The sequence below is a fragment of the Chlamydotis macqueenii genome, chromosome 2, assembly GCF_036417535.1.
Source record: "Chlamydotis macqueenii isolate bChlMac1 chromosome 2, bChlMac1.mat, whole genome shotgun sequence".
NCBI lineage: Eukaryota > Metazoa > Chordata > Aves > Otidiformes > Otididae > Chlamydotis > Chlamydotis macqueenii.
Window position 1 is genome coordinate 110,815,649 of NC_141557.1, and position 19,207 is coordinate 110,834,855.

At 37.5% G+C, this 19,207-nt stretch overlaps 1 protein-coding gene across 1 annotated transcript; it reads left to right on the plus strand.

Annotated features, from left to right (window-relative positions):
* Positions 1-133: 133 nt before the first annotated feature.
* Positions 134-18,950, plus strand: AKAIN1 (A-kinase anchor inhibitor 1; the record flags this gene model as incomplete). Its single annotated transcript, XM_086741494.1, has 2 exons — positions 134-251; positions 18,760-18,950. Coding segments are annotated over 2 exons (309 nt in total), but the record flags the coding sequence as incomplete, so codon positions are not given.
* Between the last annotated feature and the right edge of the window lie 257 nt (positions 18,951-19,207).

The following is a 19,207-nucleotide window of genomic DNA, read 5'->3' on the forward strand; positions in this document are numbered from 1 at the left end:
TTTCTCTATCTAAAATTTATCCATGTTTGTAAATCTCAGCCCTGGACTACTACATAGTTTATCAGATTAATTAAGAAAATGAATAGACTAATGTATTGAAACTAATGGCCACATTGATCTTTAATCTCATGGTATTGACTTTTCCCTGTCTCTGGAAACACTGCATGTTCTTGTTGCTGGCTTTCAAGGTCTCATGTCTTTGGCTGCTGGAAATCTCTGCATTGCTGTTCTTCTGGAGTACTCATGGAAAAGTAACTCGCTTTTCATTTACTTCCTTTTTCAAGAGAATGGTACTTCTGACCATTTGGATTTTTCTTTTTTCCCTTCATCATGTTTATTCCCTACATCTTAAAAGTCATCTAGTCCAACCCCGCCTGCAAGGAGCAGGGACATCTCCAACTAGGTCAGGTTGCTCAGAGCCCAGTCCAACCTGGCCTTGAGTGTTTCCAGGGATGGGGCATCAACCACCTCTCTGGCATCAACCACCTCTCCAGTGTTCCACTACCCTCAAGGTAAAAAATTTCTTCTTTATATCTAGCTTAAATCTACCCTCTTTTAGTTTAAAACTGTTACCCCTTGTCCTGTTGCAACAGGCCCTGCTAATAAGGCTGAACTCATCTTTCTTATAAGCCCCCTTTAAATATTGAAAGGCTGCAGTAAGGTCTCCCTGGAGCCTTTACTTCCAACCCTAGCTATTCTATGATTCTGTGATCTGTCTGTTGGAGGCATATTAATCAGAGAGGCATTAATTTTTCTAGTCTAAATGTAGGACACTGAATATTATGATCCCTGCTGTACTAATTGCCATTTGACACTTCAAATATTCATCTGAATAATTTTAGATGTTTCTTGCTGACATGCAGTCACAATTACTTCCTCTAAATAGTTTCCTTGCAGTTTCAGATATAATGTATTGCACCTTGGCTAGTAAACATTTTTGTTGTTAAGCTTAACCAGAAGATAGTCAGTGACTGTAGTTGCTTTTTGAAGATCGTTATGATAGTACCCAGTTTAGCAAGCACATCAAGTAGTTCAAGCAGTTTGCTGATCATAATAATCTTCCCTCCCCTAAGAGTTAGGTTTGATTATTAATGTTGAGATGTGTAAGGAAATTTTTAAAATGGCTCAGAGCTAGTACGTTCTCAAAGTTGGGGAGAAAGCTTTTTATAAAATATAAAATTAGCATTTGGTGTAGACATATGAAATCTTCCTGATTATATCTAATTTATGTTTGTATTATTTTAATTATAAAATGTTTTCATTTGTATTTTGGTGATTACTTCCAAATAATTCTTCCAGAAATGCTCAGATGCCTACCTGTAAAATGTTATCTTTATATTGCTGTTGACAAAACATGGAAACATTGAACATCTTCTGGTAAAAATGGCTTCTTCCTTAAAATGTGTTTACTAAGCTTCTGAATCTATGTGACTAAATGTTTTCAGCTCCATTAGAATAAAGGCTTTCAGATGTAAAACCACAGAATTACAAATAGCAATGGATGATTTAAAGTGACATCAGTCAACTTGATTTTTCTAACTGTCTAGAAATGTTAAAGTTAACTTAAAAACGTTAAAGTTCTGAACAGAGTACCCTTTAAGTAAGTCAAGACTTCTTAAAAAAAAATATTTGAAGATACATACTAGAGAATTGTTAAGTCTCCTGATGTTATGCAAAGATAGTAGTTCTTCACTCAACCAGTAAGAACTTAAATGATGCACAACGGGGGCCTGTATAATTACAGATAAAAAATATATACAGTTATTTTTGTATGTCCTTTCTATTTTTGTTTCGTACAAGTTGATAGTATATCTTTCAATGAACAAGGCCACATATTGTATATTATATAACCTAATTTTTATCACTATGCTTTTTTTTTTTAAATGACTGGGAATACCTGATGTTTTCCACTGATGTGAAGTTGAATGAGAATAATTTAGTGCACTGTTTGTTTTGCTTGTTGTACTGCATTAACTGCACACTTTTTGAGGTTACAATTCACTACAGAACTCTGTCCTGTGCAATTATTTCAGTGATTTTTGTGCATTTGAACTTGTGACCAAATCCAAAATTAAAAAATGTTTCCATTAAATAAAAAAAAAAGAAGCCAAAGATGCTTTTTTATAATAGTTTTGCCTCTGTCAGAGAACATTGATTGCTAGTGGCTTTTAATTTGAGCAAGAAAAACTAAAGACTATAAAATGTGCATGTTTTGACTAATTTATTAGATTAAATACACATAGCAGTTAAAGTAAGATGTGTGTAGAAAATTACAGTTAATGACCTGCATTCTCTCACAAAAATTGTTGTAGGTTCTGTTACCAAGTCAAAGAGACCCATCAAGAATTTTATAGGTTACTTACTGACCTTACTGTTTTGAAAATCTTTTAACAAGCTGCTCCACCATCTCAAAACCCACTCCCTTAGAAACATACATCTAATGTATTTTGAGGATGTATGTAATAGAAATATATCCAATAGAATTTTTTTTGAGAAGAACGAATTAGCTCTCATGATGGCAGAATGTCCATTGAACACATGAATCAGGTATGTTGGGACCACATAACAGATACATCATAAAAAATACTAGTGCGAGTTTTCCTACAGTCTTTCCAAAACAGGTATCAGTCCTGATTTTCTAAAGATCATGGGGTACCCTTGACCTTTCTCTTAAGAATGCTAAATATTGCTGACTGTAATCTTTTCAGTGGGATTTTATGTGGGATACTTGTACTAGAAATTATTCTAACTCAGTTCATAGGTATCCTGTTAGTTCTCAGACTTAAGGGGGATGAGCAGTCAAAGGTTTAATATTTAGGTTAGTTAATTCAGTTGCCATCTGAGAGAAGTGAAATTTAATCTCTGCAGTATAAGACAGGAGACAGAAACAAATGGCAATAAAGAAAATGAAATTGCTAAGGGGAAGACCTTGTGATAAAAACAATATCCAGAAATCAGATAGTAGAAATGGTATGTGATGAGAAATCTGGAAGATGTTCCCAAGGAGAAATTATCTTATATAGTGTTCCAAAAAAACCCAAAACAACTGTCACCAGATTATTAGTTTGACTTTGACAGTGATGCCATTCTTGAGTTCTTACTGAAGTACATAGGCAGAATTATTTAAGCAGGATAGTGCTTTTCTGTATCCATATTTTAAGAATAAGATCTTCTTTGGAGACTTAAAATATTGCAGATTTAATTGGAGAATTGTGTGTGTATAAAATGCTTAACTATGAAAAGAATTAAATAGGACTGTAGGAATCTCTGTATATTATGAATATGTGATTGGAAAATGCATTGCATACTGCAAAAATTTACATGCCAACATGCTAAAATCGAGTGGTTTGGGGTTTTTTTTTTAATCTACTTTCTCTAATTTGCACTGTTTAATCAATATTTTGAAAAATCCCATGTGCAGGTTAGCCTTAAACAGGACAGTTAGTTTCTCTAAATCGTGTCCCATCTGGCTGTTGTGTTTCTCACTTCTGCTGTAGAAGTTCAGGGTCCACAGGAAATCTGAGCACGAGTTTTACAAATAAAAGGAAACTAAAGGTGAAATATAAAAGTTAATGGAAATTGTAAAGTTTTGTGTTCCCCTGCTGTTTGCCCTCCTCATTTATTTTATTACTTATTCATTAATTTATTTACCTTTTCACCCTGGTGTCATCTTTTATATGCTGAAACAGTCATGTTCCCTCTTAAATCAAAGTGCTTCTGTTCAGTAGAGCTGAGTTAACAGGCCTGTGAAATCAGAGTGTATATACCTCAGCATTTTAACCTTTGAAAACTAAAATACTGTGACAAAGTCCGGTGTCGCTGGAGCCTATTAGCAGGGCTGTTAGCCTTGTGGTAAAGGCAGCGCACCCCGAAATGTCAGGCAGCTCGGCTGTTGCCGAGAGGTAATTAGGAGCAATTAGCCGGTCTCCCTGCTGGGCAGGTCGCTGTTACCTTTCTCCTCTTTGCCCTTCCCCCTGCAGCCGCCGCAGGGCAGCGAGTTGTGGCTGCGATGATTCCCTGAAAGCGCATGTGTGTGTGTGTGTCCGTGTGTCCGTGCGGGCGGTGGAGGCGCGGGGCCGCGCTGCGCCCCGGCCCCCTCCCCGCCCCGCCGCATTGTGGAGGGAGGGACCGCGGCCGCAGCCGCCGCCGCCGCCGTGCGGGGCCGGGCGCTGTCCGAGGTGCTGACCTGGGAGCTGTCCGAGGTGCTGAGCCATACGTGACCCGGAGCTGTCCGAGGTGCTGAGCCGCGCCGCGCCCGGGCGGCACCATGGTGTTCGCTCCAGGTAAGGGCAGCCGCTTGCCGTGTCTAGCCTGGGGAGCCCAGCGGGAAGGCCCCGGCCGTGCTGGAAACCTACTCCGGAGGGCTGCGGGGAGGGGGTAGTGGCTGAACCAAAACTGCCACCGAGCAGAGAAAGGTGGCTTAGCTCAGGATGTGCTCAGCTGTGGAGCCAGAGGTTATGAGGGTCACCCCTGTGGTTCCCATCAGGGGCAGCAGCCTCCTATACAAGTGTGCAGGGGACTGTGCTTGTCAGACTGCACAAAAGGGTCAAGAAGGGGGACGTGGCCTTGCAGTAACTGGATAGTGAGTCCCCCCTAGCACCCATGCTGGCGGCTGCTAATGAGACAATCTCTGAAACTCATGGAGATATTTTATAAATTTCCATTCTGCTGCCCACCCCTGCACCCCTGAAGCTGAATGGAAGATAACAGAAAGTTTGTTCAGGCCAGTTTTTACTGGAACAAAATTGAAGAGTTCAGTAAGAGCTCGTGGCTAATGCAAGACCTCGCTCTATAAGGGTGCAGAATCTCTGCTGTGTAGTATATATGTGCCACACTATAGAAGGGAAGCTACAGAGAATCTGCATTGGACTTGGTACATTCTACTTGGAAATAGGCAGTCTGTTATTCAGAAAGGGATGAGAGGCCCAGTAGCTCCAGGATGTGAATGTAAGTCATGCATCATGTCTTCTGCAGTGAAATGACTTGCAATTAACTTCTTTAAAGATTTATAGTTCTCATTAAAAATATTGAATCAATAGAAAAGGGAAAGTAAAGGATGCAACTTGACAATGAATAACTATTAATACTTTGTTTTGCAAAGCTAACAGAAGTTTTTTCTTCCTTTGAAATTCTATATCCAGTCTGTGAACTCCAAAAGCTTTATACCTTCATTTAAAAAATGATCTTGGGGTTGACTTTGCTAACTCAAGAACTCAACAAAGTCTAATTTTTTGTGAAATTAATATTTTTTTTTCAGCAATCAGAAGTTCATTGTTGTCTCTTTACCTACTCAGTTGCTGCCTAATTTGATAGTTTCCCATACAGCCTGTTCTGAAATTTGGAACAACTTATTTATCTTAATAGAAGCAGCCACTGGTTTTTGTAGTACACCTTTCAGTATTAGTGTCTCTTTTCTGAACTCCTTTTATCTGACAGTCTGTCACTATTAACTGTACTCATTTTTTAAATGCACCATGGGACTGGAATACTGCAGGAAGAGATTACCTCTAAAATAATGCAAACATGCTTGTGTTCCCCAAAGACTGACAATGAACAAACCCCAAATCTCATTAATAACTACATGAATTGTTCTTTTCACAACTCTAATCCATAAAGAAAAAAAAATCTGTCTTGTATAGTCATGCTTCTTCAGTCTGCTTTTACACAAAGAAAAGCCCCTGGTTTCCTTTCAAATTTTGTCATAATATACATAGGGTAATTAAGTAGAAATTTGTAGAAGACATGATAAAGCAATCAAAGGAGCTTGGCAACCTCTTGTATTCTGACAGAGCAAGCCTGAGTATATGGCATTTTTTAAATCACTTTTCTTCACTGTAGATCAGCCCTGCCTTGGCATTATCTCCTCTCCAAATATTTAAAAAAAAAAAATTAAAAAAATTGAAGATGCCAAAGATTTGTATATCTTTGCCATCTTTATAGTACATAAGGCTATATGATATAGGAATTCTATAACTTTACTAAGAGGTTGAGTTTCATTTCTTAGTCAACTTTTTTCTTTTATCTCACTGTGATGACTGATCTTCTTTTCTGTTTCACATATTTGTTGGTGGGGTGCAGGAGGAAGAAAAATATTTGTCTAAATATAAATGGTTAGGGTGAGAATGATAAACATCCTTCCAGGAGAGGGATGGAAAAAATAACAGAAAACAACAACCAAAAGAAAACTCTCTTCCAGAAAAAAAAAAAAGGAACTTTTTTTATCTGAAGACAAAGATAAGATTTTTCATATGAGTAAGATGATGCTCTCTCCCTTAAGGTAATGGATATGTTATTGTAGAGCACTGAATTAACATGCTATGTTTATAAACTTTTAAGTAGAAGAAGTTTACCAAGTCTAAATATACTTTTTTAAAGGTAAAGCCAACTAAGTATTGATGGAATAGATATTTTCCTGTTAAGCTTCAGCTCTTTTCCCTAAATCTCACAACCGGGTACTATGTGAAAAAAAAATAAAACAAACTAAAACCAAAAACCCAACACCTCATACCAAAAACCCACAAAACAAACAAGTTCATCAACCCCAGTCACTCCCTCCCCAACACCCCCTAACCCAGTCCTGGATATTATTGAGCTAGATAGGTCACAGCTGTGGCAAAAAGTCCAGTATTTCATCTTCAAAAGTGGACTTTCTGGCTTATGCTAGACAGTATGTTCCTAAAGCTGCTATTCATATGTGAACTTTCTTCATAACCAGTTTTAATTAACTTTAAGTCTGTTCCAGAAAAAAAAAGGAACTGAGAAAAGTACATTTTTCCTTACTTAGTTTAATCTGACTTGGCCTTTATTGCACTTCATTGTGCTGATTGACTAGGGATAGGTTGGTATATGGGAAATGCAGTGCGAACTCTGAGATGTCTGGGAGATCATTGTACCTGGAGGATTCCCACATGACATGCTAGCTTTACAATAGGGGATGACCCGCGTAATGGAAATGCAGACAAAGTACACATTGCAAAGTTTAGCTTTTTTACTTTTCCTGACTTGCACTGCTCTAGGCAGCCTGAGAAATAGACAACAGAGTGTTACTGATCATCAGATATAAGGATGGAGGTATGCATGGGACTGCAGTAGCAAAGCATGAAATGTCAAGGGCTTGGATTAGGTCAAAAAGTAAAGAGAGTTCTTCATTGTTGAATTGGCAAATTTTCTTAGGAGACTTCAGAAGACGGTATATTTCAGAATTTTTAAAAAATAGCACTGCCAAATTAGCTTAAAAAGGATCAATAACTCTAAATAATTCCACAGATTAAATATCTGTCCTTGTAAGGTAAGGAATGAAGAGTTATTAAAACATTTATGTTTTCTAAAGCATCAGCAAAAACTATAGAATGCAGCAAGCTTTCTTCTGTTACCAATCATTAGTTTTCAAAGGAGCGATCACTTCCAATATCAGGCTATCTAATCAATAATAATCTTATTTTTTGTTTTTAAATTAACCTGTAATATTTAACAAAAAATTAAAATGTGCTAATCAATATCATATTACCTTTTTGCAAATTGCTTTCTGTTACTTTTCCTCAAAATGACCGTACGCATATTCTGTGCTTATTTTCAGCCCTAAAACTTTTTCAAGTGGAAAGGTAAAATTACATTTTAAATAATAGTGTTTATTTCTGATTTGCCTGAACAAGCAGGATACAAAGGTGGTTTTTATGCTCCAAAGATTATTTTTTTTATGATATTTTGCACGAGTCACTCAAACACATCTTCAACCTTTGCACTTATGTGTATGTACTGATTCAGCACGAAGATGGCCTGCGTTTTTAAAACTAGCTTGGGAATAAAGTCAGAAACCTGTTAAGGATGTTTGAGCTACCTAGTGGGTTTTCTAAACAACTCTCACCAGATTATCACTTCAGTGATTATTTTAGTGTATTTTGAGAATTTGACTCTATAATGTAAACCCGTAAAAATTACCAAATTACAGAGTCTTATTGTTGCAGGCCATCACTGTTTCACCCAGTCAGTACTGTACAGACCTGTGTTTGCTTGAATAGGAATTTGTTTTATTGATTAAGTAATGTCTTTTAGAAAGGTTTTGTATGAATATATCAAGAAATATTGCAGCATTTACACTGGCAGCTTGTTCAGTGTCTGAACACTCCCATCCTTTAAACCTTTATCCGCTTGGAGTTGTATGATTTCATCTTTCAGGTAAATCTTGTTATTTTTCAGTGTAATTTGAAGAATTTCTTCTTACCTGGCATTTTCTCCATAACTAGGAACACACAGGCTTTACTTACGAACCTGCAATTGAAAAGAAGGAAGAGGTAGAGCTCATTTTTGTATCAATATTTTTATGTAAAAAAAGATGTGTGAACCCACTTAAAGTTTAAAGATAGACGTTAGAGAAGTCAGAATATTCACTGCTCAGCACCTTTTTCTTACAATAGCAACACCAATAGCTTTTCAACTAGCTTTTCAGCAGTGCAGCTGTTCTTAACATTTTTAAGCTAGGAGCAGTACAGCAGACTTGCGTAATGACACTGAAGATCAGAAGCGCATCCTGTACCAAACATTTTTAGGAATCTCATTAAACTGCAATTGAAGACATAGCAGCTGCACGCTGAAGCAGATGTGCTTGCTTGTCTGAATAATCCTGATCTTGTCTAGTGGAAAAGCTGGGAAAGCAACAAACCTGTTGTGCTGTGGGATGAGAAGAGATGAAATTTATTGATAGCCTTTTTGGTTTTTTTTATTAGAGTTACAGGTAATATGGAGAATCCTGTCCATAATGCACAGATCAAGATGTTATGGAGGGACCTGTTAATTAATGGAAAAATTGCTATAAATAACTTTACTTTTCTGAAGATAACCTATTGTGGGTTATCTCCACTGTTTGTGCCGAGTGTGGTACTCTGGGATTCTCGGTTATTAAGTGCCTTTCACCCATGAGAACCATTGCAGTAAGGCAGGGCACAGTCCTTGTCCCTTTTAACTCCTGTGCTACATTCTGCTAATGCTCTAAGTTCTGCAGGGCCAACTCCACCCCCTATCCCCACCCCTCCAGCCGCCCAATATAAGATATAATAGTATGTACATGTAGGATTCTTTTCATGAGCTTAGTGTCGACAAAGACCGTGTCATGTACATCAATTTGGAGGCTAGAGGCAAGATTATTTTGCAGACCTCATGCAGTCTGGTATAACGGTTTTCTTGTCCAGAATTTGTGATGGCTGGTATGAGTATGCAGGCCAGTTGCCCCTGCTGAAGTATCTGACTGAATGTATTTGCAGCTAAGAGCTCTCAACAATACTTCAAAGTGTTTGCTGCCTGGTAGGAAGAAATCATATAGGAGGAAATTTCTTGTTCTTTTTAGCTGAGAAAATAATTGTTTCTTGTGCTGACCTCTCCCCAGGGACACATTGATCTTCCCCTGCTGTGAAACTGCACTAGCAGGTCTCATTAGTGAAGTGGAAAAAAAGTGAGTTCATAGATATTCAGAAATGTGATGGAATTAGCAAGCTTAATAATTAGTCAAGAGTCTTAGGTGCATTATTTCTTTAAAGTATGAATCAGCATAGTGTCACAGAATTTACTTTATCAAATTGTTTTTAACAGAACTGAAGGCTTAAACAAGTGAGGCTGGCACCTTTCACTTGCATATCACTGGGTTGAATGCTATTCAGGTTCACAGCAAAAAGAATTCTCTCTTCACAGTGGCTGTGTAGCGGCCTGTTTTGAAGGGGTTGTTCATAGTTGGGGGATAGTGGTAATACATAATACAGTTGTCATTAATATCCTAACTGGCACTGTGTGTGGGCTTCATGTGTTGAGCAGGAAAGTCAAACGGTAAATGTACAAAAGGAATGAGTTACACTGACCTTGAAAGTTTGTCTCTCCAAATCATTATTCTTCGAGATGAATTGCTCTTTTGTACTTGTTATAGACATAACTAATATGATTTCAGCCTTCTAAGCTTTATCATGATAATGGAAATTAAATGCACTTACTGTAAAATACAGTGAAAGGTATCGTCTCTATTAAGAATTTAATTAAGGACACAATTCATTGTATTAAGTTTACAAATAGTAAGTTAAACAAAAACTATTTGCAAGCAATGTATTAATAATATCTTTATAGGCTTTCTGAAATTATCTGAGTGCTGGTTACCCATTTGTAGTGTGTTCTTTCACTAATAATTTGCAAGCTCCTACAGAGGAAGATTTATTATCTTTTAAGGAACTGCAATTGGAGCAGAATCTTTACTGATGTTATCAGAAATGAAAAGCTGACCTGAATAGCCATAAAATGCTTCAAGTTCCTCTAGAATGCTTTACCAGGGAAGTCAAGGCAGGTGAGCTCTTTGCTGCTGTCGTCTGACCCTGCAAATGCCTGTAGTCATGTTATCAGAAGATGCTGTCTTCCTTCTTCAAGAGAGTCTGAAATTTTCTGCCTGAAGAAGTAAGTTGAAGCATTTTCTGCTCAGATATTTCTCTAATGGTAAGGCAAATATAATCTCCTGTGGATTACTTACATTTACTTCACTTTGTAGTATGCGTATTTGATACAGTGACACTGTGTTTTCTTACTTTGATCAGTGAATCCACTCACCATTTGTCGGTATGGAGGGGTTGTATATCCATTACTACTTCTGTTAAATACTGACAGATTGACAGTACATTTTGTCTTAAAGTAAGTTTCCTTAATAGAGTGGAAAATATTACTCTGGGAAGTTAGAGAATTAGCTTCAAGAGGGGAAAACAGCATCTCGTGGCATCCTGTTGCAAGATTACAGCTATGAGAAAACCCTGATTTTTATTCCTTCAAGGTGAGCTTTAAATTTATATGCTCTTTGATTCATTTTCTCTTGTGAGTTTGTGTATATGCATATATACATCCATGTGTGTGTGTATATATACATACATATAAAATCTCAGCCTCAATTACTAAATGCCTTATGTACGGCTTTCAAACTCTGCTCACATTCTAAAATAAGCAGGAAAGCTTTTCTATACTGTTTTGTGCATGCACAAGTTTAGGTTGTTTTTTACTTTAGAGAAAAGGACGAATTCTGCTTTTAGCTGAGATTGAACTAGGCAATTTCTGAAATTAAACTCCTTGAATAATCTAGTATAAATTGAAACAGATCTAAAATGTAGCAAGATATTTTCACTGATTTTCTGGCTTTCAGCGGGTTACATAACCATTTCCCTATTTTCTTCACTTAAAAAAAAAATCAGATTCAGATATTGCAAATTTTAACTAACCTTTACATTGTTCTTCAAGACTAAAAACCACAAAGCATTGCAGAGATATAAACACAACAGCAAAATAAAGCTTTAGTAGTGGAATATGCCTCCATTGAAAACTTCCCTTTCACTTATGCTATACAGTGGTGGATACCAAAAGCCTTCTAACACCTAGCAAGCCTATGTATTTCAGCGGAGATTTGTGGAAGTCCACCAATAAGGTTTTCTTTTGGTGCAGATTCAGAAGGCCTAAATGTTATCTAACCTTTTGTGCTTAATATTTTCTTTTTGGGTAGGAATCGCTGAGCACCTAAACAGCAGAAAAGAGAAGGCAGAGGGAGTTATATGGCATATGGGTCACCTGTATCTGTGCCACTGTACTTCTCCCTCCATGGGAGAAATACAGCATTTTATGCAGAGAGATTTCTTATTTCAGTATTTGAAGTGTGTTCCCTAAAAGAAATAGCAAAATTGTACAGATGAAGAGAATTTAAGTTTTTCATTAACTTTGGAGCAGCTGGGCCCAGATGCTCTTTAGGAAGTATCTTATTTTTAATACACTAAACTCTAGCCCAGAAGTTAAAAACACTTCTAAGTTAATGTTAGCTTACAGTATTAGATCTGGAAATTTTCCTTCTGGGACCAAAATTAGACTATCACATATATGGGTTTGGGTGTGGCAGAATTTTCAGTGACTACTACTTTCAACTGTATCCTGTCTTCAAAGCTGAAAAGACATTGTCCTTAAGGAGTGAATTTGTTACTGTATGTGAAAATACCTAAAAAATATATAGACTGAAGTGTATAATCTGTTTTTAGTTAATCTTATTAAAATGTGTCAAGAAGTCTTACTAAAACAAGTTGAGAAAATACTTAAGAACAGATAATGTATCTACAACCTCATAATCTAAAACACTTTGGAAGCGTCATCTTTGCTGGCATATTTCAAATAGTATGAAAGTCTTTAAAAAGATGACTTCAAATAGCAAAAAAAACAAAGAGATTTCCACATATTCTTTTTTCTTAAGAAAGTAAAACTCAGTGGAAAAAGCAATTAGGAAAAGTCAGTTTAGACATAGCTAATGTCTGGACAATGAAGTATTACTCTGGAGGTATTATTATGTCCTTTGAGACTGCTTATCTGCATTTCTACTCATCTTCTTCACCCTTCCATTCCTCCTGGATTTGTGTTCAGAGCAGGGTTGTTCTTGCTTCATTCTTACAATTGGTTTTGAAGAGCAAAGTAGTCAGGGCTGGGCCCCTTCCTGATACAGTTCGTCTTCCATGCTGATTGCACAGCAGGAGTTAAGGAGTGAGGTTAGGGCAGAAAATACAGCTGAATTGAGCCGTGACTTTTCTAGTGAAAGTGAGTGTTAAAATCCCCTGCACACTGCAGGCTGGGGAATTGGAAGAACATGACGATCCTACATGAAAGTACTTTTAGCATTTCTGATACATTCAGTTTCCTCTCTTCTTCCTCAAGGAAACAGGCCTATTGAGCATTGCTCTCCAATGCTTGACAGCTATCAGTCAGGACCTCACAAGGCTTCATCTCAGAGCATGAGAAACAGTACTGGACAGAATTAACTCTAATACAGTTAAGAATACATTTTTCATTTACTTTTTTTAAAGATTAAATTTACAACTTAATTCTAGAACATTTTCATGAGATCTCTGAACTGGCATAGTTACTGACATTGAGACAAATCAGACCTCTAATCCTGTAAATATCTTAATGACACTCATGCATAAAGTTGGGTTTGTGCACATGTGTTGGAAAGCCTTCAGCCCTGGCTGGCTGCTGTGTTCGTTCATTTTGGATGTAATTAACATGACTCATCAACATTTCCTGATTATGGATGCTGTGCAGCCGCATATTTTCTATCTCTTCTTCAAATTAAGCTTGTAGTGCTGAAATCCTAGCACTAACCTATAAAGCAAATCAAAGAAGGAGATTTTTTTAACCATTTCAATTCACAGTTTACAAAATATTCACCAGAAGAGACTCACCTGGAACTTTCATGCTGTGGCTGGAAGGATGTAGAGATACAGCACTGTTTAATGTCAATGGGAGGTTAAAGAACTGAAGTTTGTTTCTTGCAGTAGAAGAATATCAATATTGATTAAAAGAATGTTACTGTTAATTACTGCAACAGATACACGTACATTATGTTGTTACAAACTTGCCAGATTCTTTAATTTTTTGAAAGATCTACAGTTTATAAACACAATTTAGGTAATATCCTGCAACATTTTTCCATAAATACAGCTCCCATGCATTTATGCTGGACCTGATGATGAAGTCTTATTGTCACAGTCTTGCTTACTTATACTTCCGTTGCATTTTAAAACTTCATTATTACTGTCTGTTGGATTATAAAACTTACAGTAGTAGTTTTTTCCATGTCAGAAATGTTTCTTCAGTTTTCTTCTAAATCACTGATTCTGCACCCGCTGAATGCTATCTCATTCTCCCACAGTTCATTTCCAACATTAGTGGATCTGGGATGGACTTGCATCTTTGCAAGTAGTTTAGCTTTGTGATAGTATTCCCAGCAATCCTATGAGAAGATATGGTAGAGAACTTAACTGCTGATTCAAACAAATGCCCTGTTGCTGAGTGTTATTTAGTAGGAGTGTTTATAAGGAACATTAAATTTAACTTTTGTAGCAAGCTGAAAGGGAAAAGGCACAGGGGATATCAACAGAAAGTGCAGGAGGCTGCTTTGATTGCAGGCTGGAAACGAAGTGACTCAGGATACTTTGAAGAAAGTGAAGCATGTAAATGAGAAAGGATCCATGTGCAACCAGACAGGTTTTTCAAGATTTAATCTGTGCTAAATGCTCTTTCTCTGTAGCTATCATTTTCCATGTATACTTTTCTAGGCATATTCCATAGTTCAGAAGCATCACAGAGAATGCAAGATCTTCCACACAAGATGTCCTTGGACTTAAACTAATATTAGTTCCAGTAATTCAAATTAATAGTTGGAATCCAGTACAAGTGCTTTTATTCTTTTTTTTTTTTCCAAACTGCTAGTGTTTCTCCCTACATGGGGAACATCTTCAAGTAAGCCAAGAGAATTTTGAGGTACTGATATATGTCAGTAGTTTTAGATGAAAGTGGAATATGTGACTGATTCCTAAAGTTAATCCAAGACTTTGAGCTTTTGTGAATCTCAAACTATATCTTAGATTGCAGAACCAGGCTGGATTTTGCAAATTACTTTTTATCTGCAATGTTAGTCGGCATAAAACCTACTAAGTGAAAGATAAGGTGATGAAAACATCCTAAAGAAACTTTATCACATCTTAAGGATAAAATTACTGCCTTGCATTTAAGTACTAAACATCACTTAACACAAGGATAATTAGTAGGCAGAATGCTGTTCCTGATAACCTTCAAGTTTTTCCCAGAAAATACTTCAAGTGACCTTTTATAATTGAATTTTTATTAAGCTAGTGATTCTTCAAATATTTTAAAAAATCATGGCTAAAAATTAATTGTGTCTTATCAAGCTGGTAGCTCTTATTTTGATTAGCTAAACACCAAATGCTTAGACAACAGGAGTGATGTTTCTGTTCTACCTAATTGAAAATATGAAGTTCTTAAAATGCCTGATTAATTCTATAGGCACTCAGATTTCTGCCTTTGTTTATGTCCACAGCAGTTTATATTTCAGCAAGGTGGAATAGCTTGATAGATGTGTTCCAGCTCAGCCCCTTTGGGATCCTTGTGTGAGTCATCTCTGCTTTTCTTTGTCAATCCCTTTCTTCTTGCTCAGAGTAGGTCCAGCATATCAATAAAAAAAAATGAGCTTCTCAGAAAACAGCTCTGTGCTAACTGCTTTCCTTGAAATTAATAACTGGAAGAAGAGGACATAGCGGGGATACTCTTCCACAGACTGCTGTTTACTCCTTTAGGAAGTAGAAAAATTGGGTTTTATGGCAGCCTCACCAGCTAGAATTGCAGGAATGCTTGAGGTTGGAAGGGACCTCTGGAAGTCATCTTATCCAACTCCTGCTCAAGCACGGTCTCCTAGACCCATTTGCCCAGGATCATGTCCAGATGGGCCAGCTGTGATGAACATCACACACCCAGGGGAGCTGGACATTTGTGTCTGACTGCTCAGTATGTCTGGATCCTGGCTGACAGTCCAGCTCCTATGCGTAATGGTCCCAGCACAGGCTCAGACCTCTACACAGTGTCAGATATCCTCCTCATAAAGAGCAACATTTTCACTGTTGCTTTCTAATTCAGATGGTCAGCATAAGCTGCCAATAGTCTAGCTGCTGGCATCACCACAGGCCAACGTCTTTGACTTTCTGTATGCAAAGCCAATTAGCTGTTGTTACCTGGGTTACTGTCATCCTAACTGTGTTATATAGGTGTAAAATTGTTAAGAGTTTATTTGAGCTGCCTTATTTCTTTTCTGTGTATACTTAAACCTTCAGAGGCAGGGCAGAAGTAGTCCAGAGGTTTTGGGTTCTCTGCGCTTGGTTTATTTTCCCAGCAAATAAAATAATTAATAAATTAGAGCTGAGTAGAGGTAATCTAGGTCTCACTTATCTGAGTGGGGCTTTCAAGTAGGCTTTGCTGCATGATAAGCTGAAAAAACTCATGTAGAATTTCACTGAAAAGAATTTCAACTTTCAATTCTTTTTCAAGTGAGTGTTGCTGTGGATGACCTTCCTAATGTAAAAATATTTAAAGTTCAGATTTTGTAAATTAAGTGGCAAGAACTAAATAAATAATGAAATATCCCTAAGGAAAGAAAACTGAGTAATTTACAACAGCAACATGCTTAATGACAGTATGTTTTTAACAATAAATTCTAGGTTTTTTATGGCTACAGAGGTTGGCAAATTTTTCACATTTCATATAACCTCATAGCCCATGCCAACGCACTCATTTGTATTTACAACTTCATGTTTATCCATGCTTTTGTTAATACATTATCTTCTGAACATCAGCTGAGTTGGCTGATCTCTTTCAGCCTAGCAAGAAGACTAATTCATTGTGTAATACAGAGTGAGTTCATATTTGAGTAATAGATAAATATCTGTAATTTACTGTTAAGTAATATTGAATTTTATCACAAAAATGCTATTTCAAGTCCTGAGGAGTGGAACAAGCTAAATCAGGGAAGCTGATGGTGCCAAGAGTTCAAGTGAATCTATTCAGCCAGCTTTTCCAGCTTAAAACACGTTTTCTAAGTTTTCATGGTTTTAACCTCTTAATTCTAGACAAACTTTGTCATCTCAGTACAGTTGCAGGTTTGGGTTTTTTTTTTAATGATTCAATTTCAGTAGAATTAAACCACATTTGTATTTTACTTTTAGCCAGAATACATCTAATATGAACATGATAGAAGTAAGTATATTTTTGAAGTCTTTTCAAAGAAACATGGGAGATGATGAATTATTTCTTTCTCATATAGTAAGCTTTGATCATTTTACTGGTGAGTGTTTTGGGCTCACAGATCATGGAATCACAGAACCACAGAATGGTTTGGGTCTGAAAGGACTTTTAAAGATCGTCTAGTCCAACCTTCCTGCTGTGGGCAGGGACATCTTTCGCTAGATCAGGTTGTTCAAAGCCCCATCTGGCCTGATCTTGAACACTTCCAATGACTGGGCATCCACAACTTCCGTGTGTGACCAGTTCCAGTGTCTCACCACTATCATCATAAAAGATTTCTTCTTTATGTCCAATCTAAATCTACTCTTTCAGTTTAAAACCGTTGCCCCTTGTCCTGTCACTACAGGTGCTGGTAACAAGTCTCTCTGCATCTTTCTTATAAGTCCCTTTTATATATTGAAAGGCCACAATAAGGTCTACCTGAAGCCTTCTCTTCTCCAGGCTGAACAGCCCCAAATCTCTCAGCCTTCCTTTATAGGATACTTGTCCCAGCCCTCTGATCATCTTCCTGGCCCTCTTCTGGACCCTCTCCAACAGGTCCATGTCCTTCCCTCCATGTCTGGGGCTCTAGAGCTGGACACAGTACTCCAGGTGGGGTCTTACCAGAGCAGGGGGGGAGAATCAGCTCCCTCAACCTGCTAGCCACACTTCTTTTTATACAGCCCAGGATACAATTGACTTTCTGGTCTGGAATCACACATCACCAGCTCATATCCAATTTTTCATACCCTGTATCCCCAAGTCCTTCTCCACAAAGCTGCTCTCAATACATTCACCACCCAGTCTGCATTGATATTGGGGATTGCTTTGACCGAGGTGCAGTACCTTGTCCCTTCCCTCAAGCATAACCGATCTTAGCTGTATTTTCCTTAAGATAAACAAGGGATTCTACTTCTTGTGTTTATCTTCAATTTCCTTGCAAAAAAAAATTCTAAAAGAACATTGGGAATTTTTCACAATTCTTAGAAAAGCAGCTGACCTTTAATTCACTCTATTTTATTTCTCTCAGGACATGATTATTAATATATGGCTTTGAAACAGGCAGTAAAATACAAATCCTGTTTAATGAAACACTTAAGCACAACAGTAAATTAAGAAAGAAGTGAGGTGAGTATCTTAAAAACCTTTAAAATCAAATCTAGTGATGTAAATAAGCACCTAGCCTAAGCATTTTAATTAACAACTAAGTCCACATTTTCCTAAATGCCAATAGGTGTACATCACCTTAATTCAGAATTATTCTTTTATATCAAGATCAACTTTGAACATTACGCAGCATTCTTTATTTCCTGCCAAATTGCCATTTGTGTTAGGAGTCAAAATACTTCCAAAGAGAAAACTCTTAACATAAACTACTCTGCTTCATTACCAAATATCAGTAGTTGCACTGCATTACTTCGTCCTTCTCCAGATTTTAGCACTTTGGCAAAACAAGGAAATGTCACATAAGACATACGTATTTGTCAGGCTGCTGTTGACAGTGTTGTGGGGTGTTTTTCTATTTTACCTATAGCAATCTGAACATTTTTTAATGCTTTTGCAAATATCTTTGCAAATGTAGCTAAGGATTCATAAACTGACATAAACAGAATTTTGTACTTTGAAGTCAATTGGAGTTTGACAGATGAGGGGTTTTAATCTGAAGTAAAAGTAAATAGAAATGTTAATGAAAGCTTTTTCTCTGTGTGGTGGTGGGGGAGTACATGTCAGGCGTGCAAAATGAAGGCCAGTTCCCCATCTGGCAGGACAGCTCAAGTCAAAAAGGATGTGTGATTCACAGCTGGATGAGAAAAACCTCCTTCTCTGTCTTGCTGCAAAATGCAGCTGTGCTTGTTTCAGCTGTGAAGCCACAGCTGCTCCCGGGGCTGGGCAGTGGGTAATGGAGCTGTGTGACTCCCCCTTCATTCAGTCCCATAGCGCTGAGCACACGCAGGCACTTTCCACCCAACTTCACCATCTTCTGTCTTAGCAGGTTTCCTATGTAGTAAACTGTTCCCAGGCACTCTCTGGGTACTTTTTCCCTTTTCCCCCCTCCTTTTTTTTTTTTTTTTTTTTTAACCTTCAGGTGTTCACAGAGTAGCCACAAATACTTAATTCATTTTGTTTGTCATTTGGTTTTGGCAGGTGAGAAGCCAGGGACGGAGCAAGACGAAGTTAAGCTGCAGAACGCCAGCAAGCAGATTGTGCAGACTGCTATCCTACGAGCAGTGCAGCAAGTTTCCCAGGAGAGCCAGCAAAAGGAGAGGCGAACAAACAGCAGTACAAGCCTCCAGCTAGAAAGAGGAAAATTAACAAAGAAGCATGAAAAGAAGTAATGGAGCAGATTGGGTTTTTTCAGTCCTCTACTCTGAAGTGTTTTCAGCCTTCTCTTTAGTGTCAGCTGTATTGCTAGTGCAATGTTACTCTTGTAAAGCAAACCAAAGCATAATCACACCTAGACGTAGGGTAAAACTGCAATAGGTCTCAGCTGAGAAATAGTAAGTGCATTAGGTGACTAACTCCACATTTATGCAGTGCCTCTTAAAAGAAACAATAACCGTAGCTATAATAGTAGTTTCAAGCACAAGCTCTT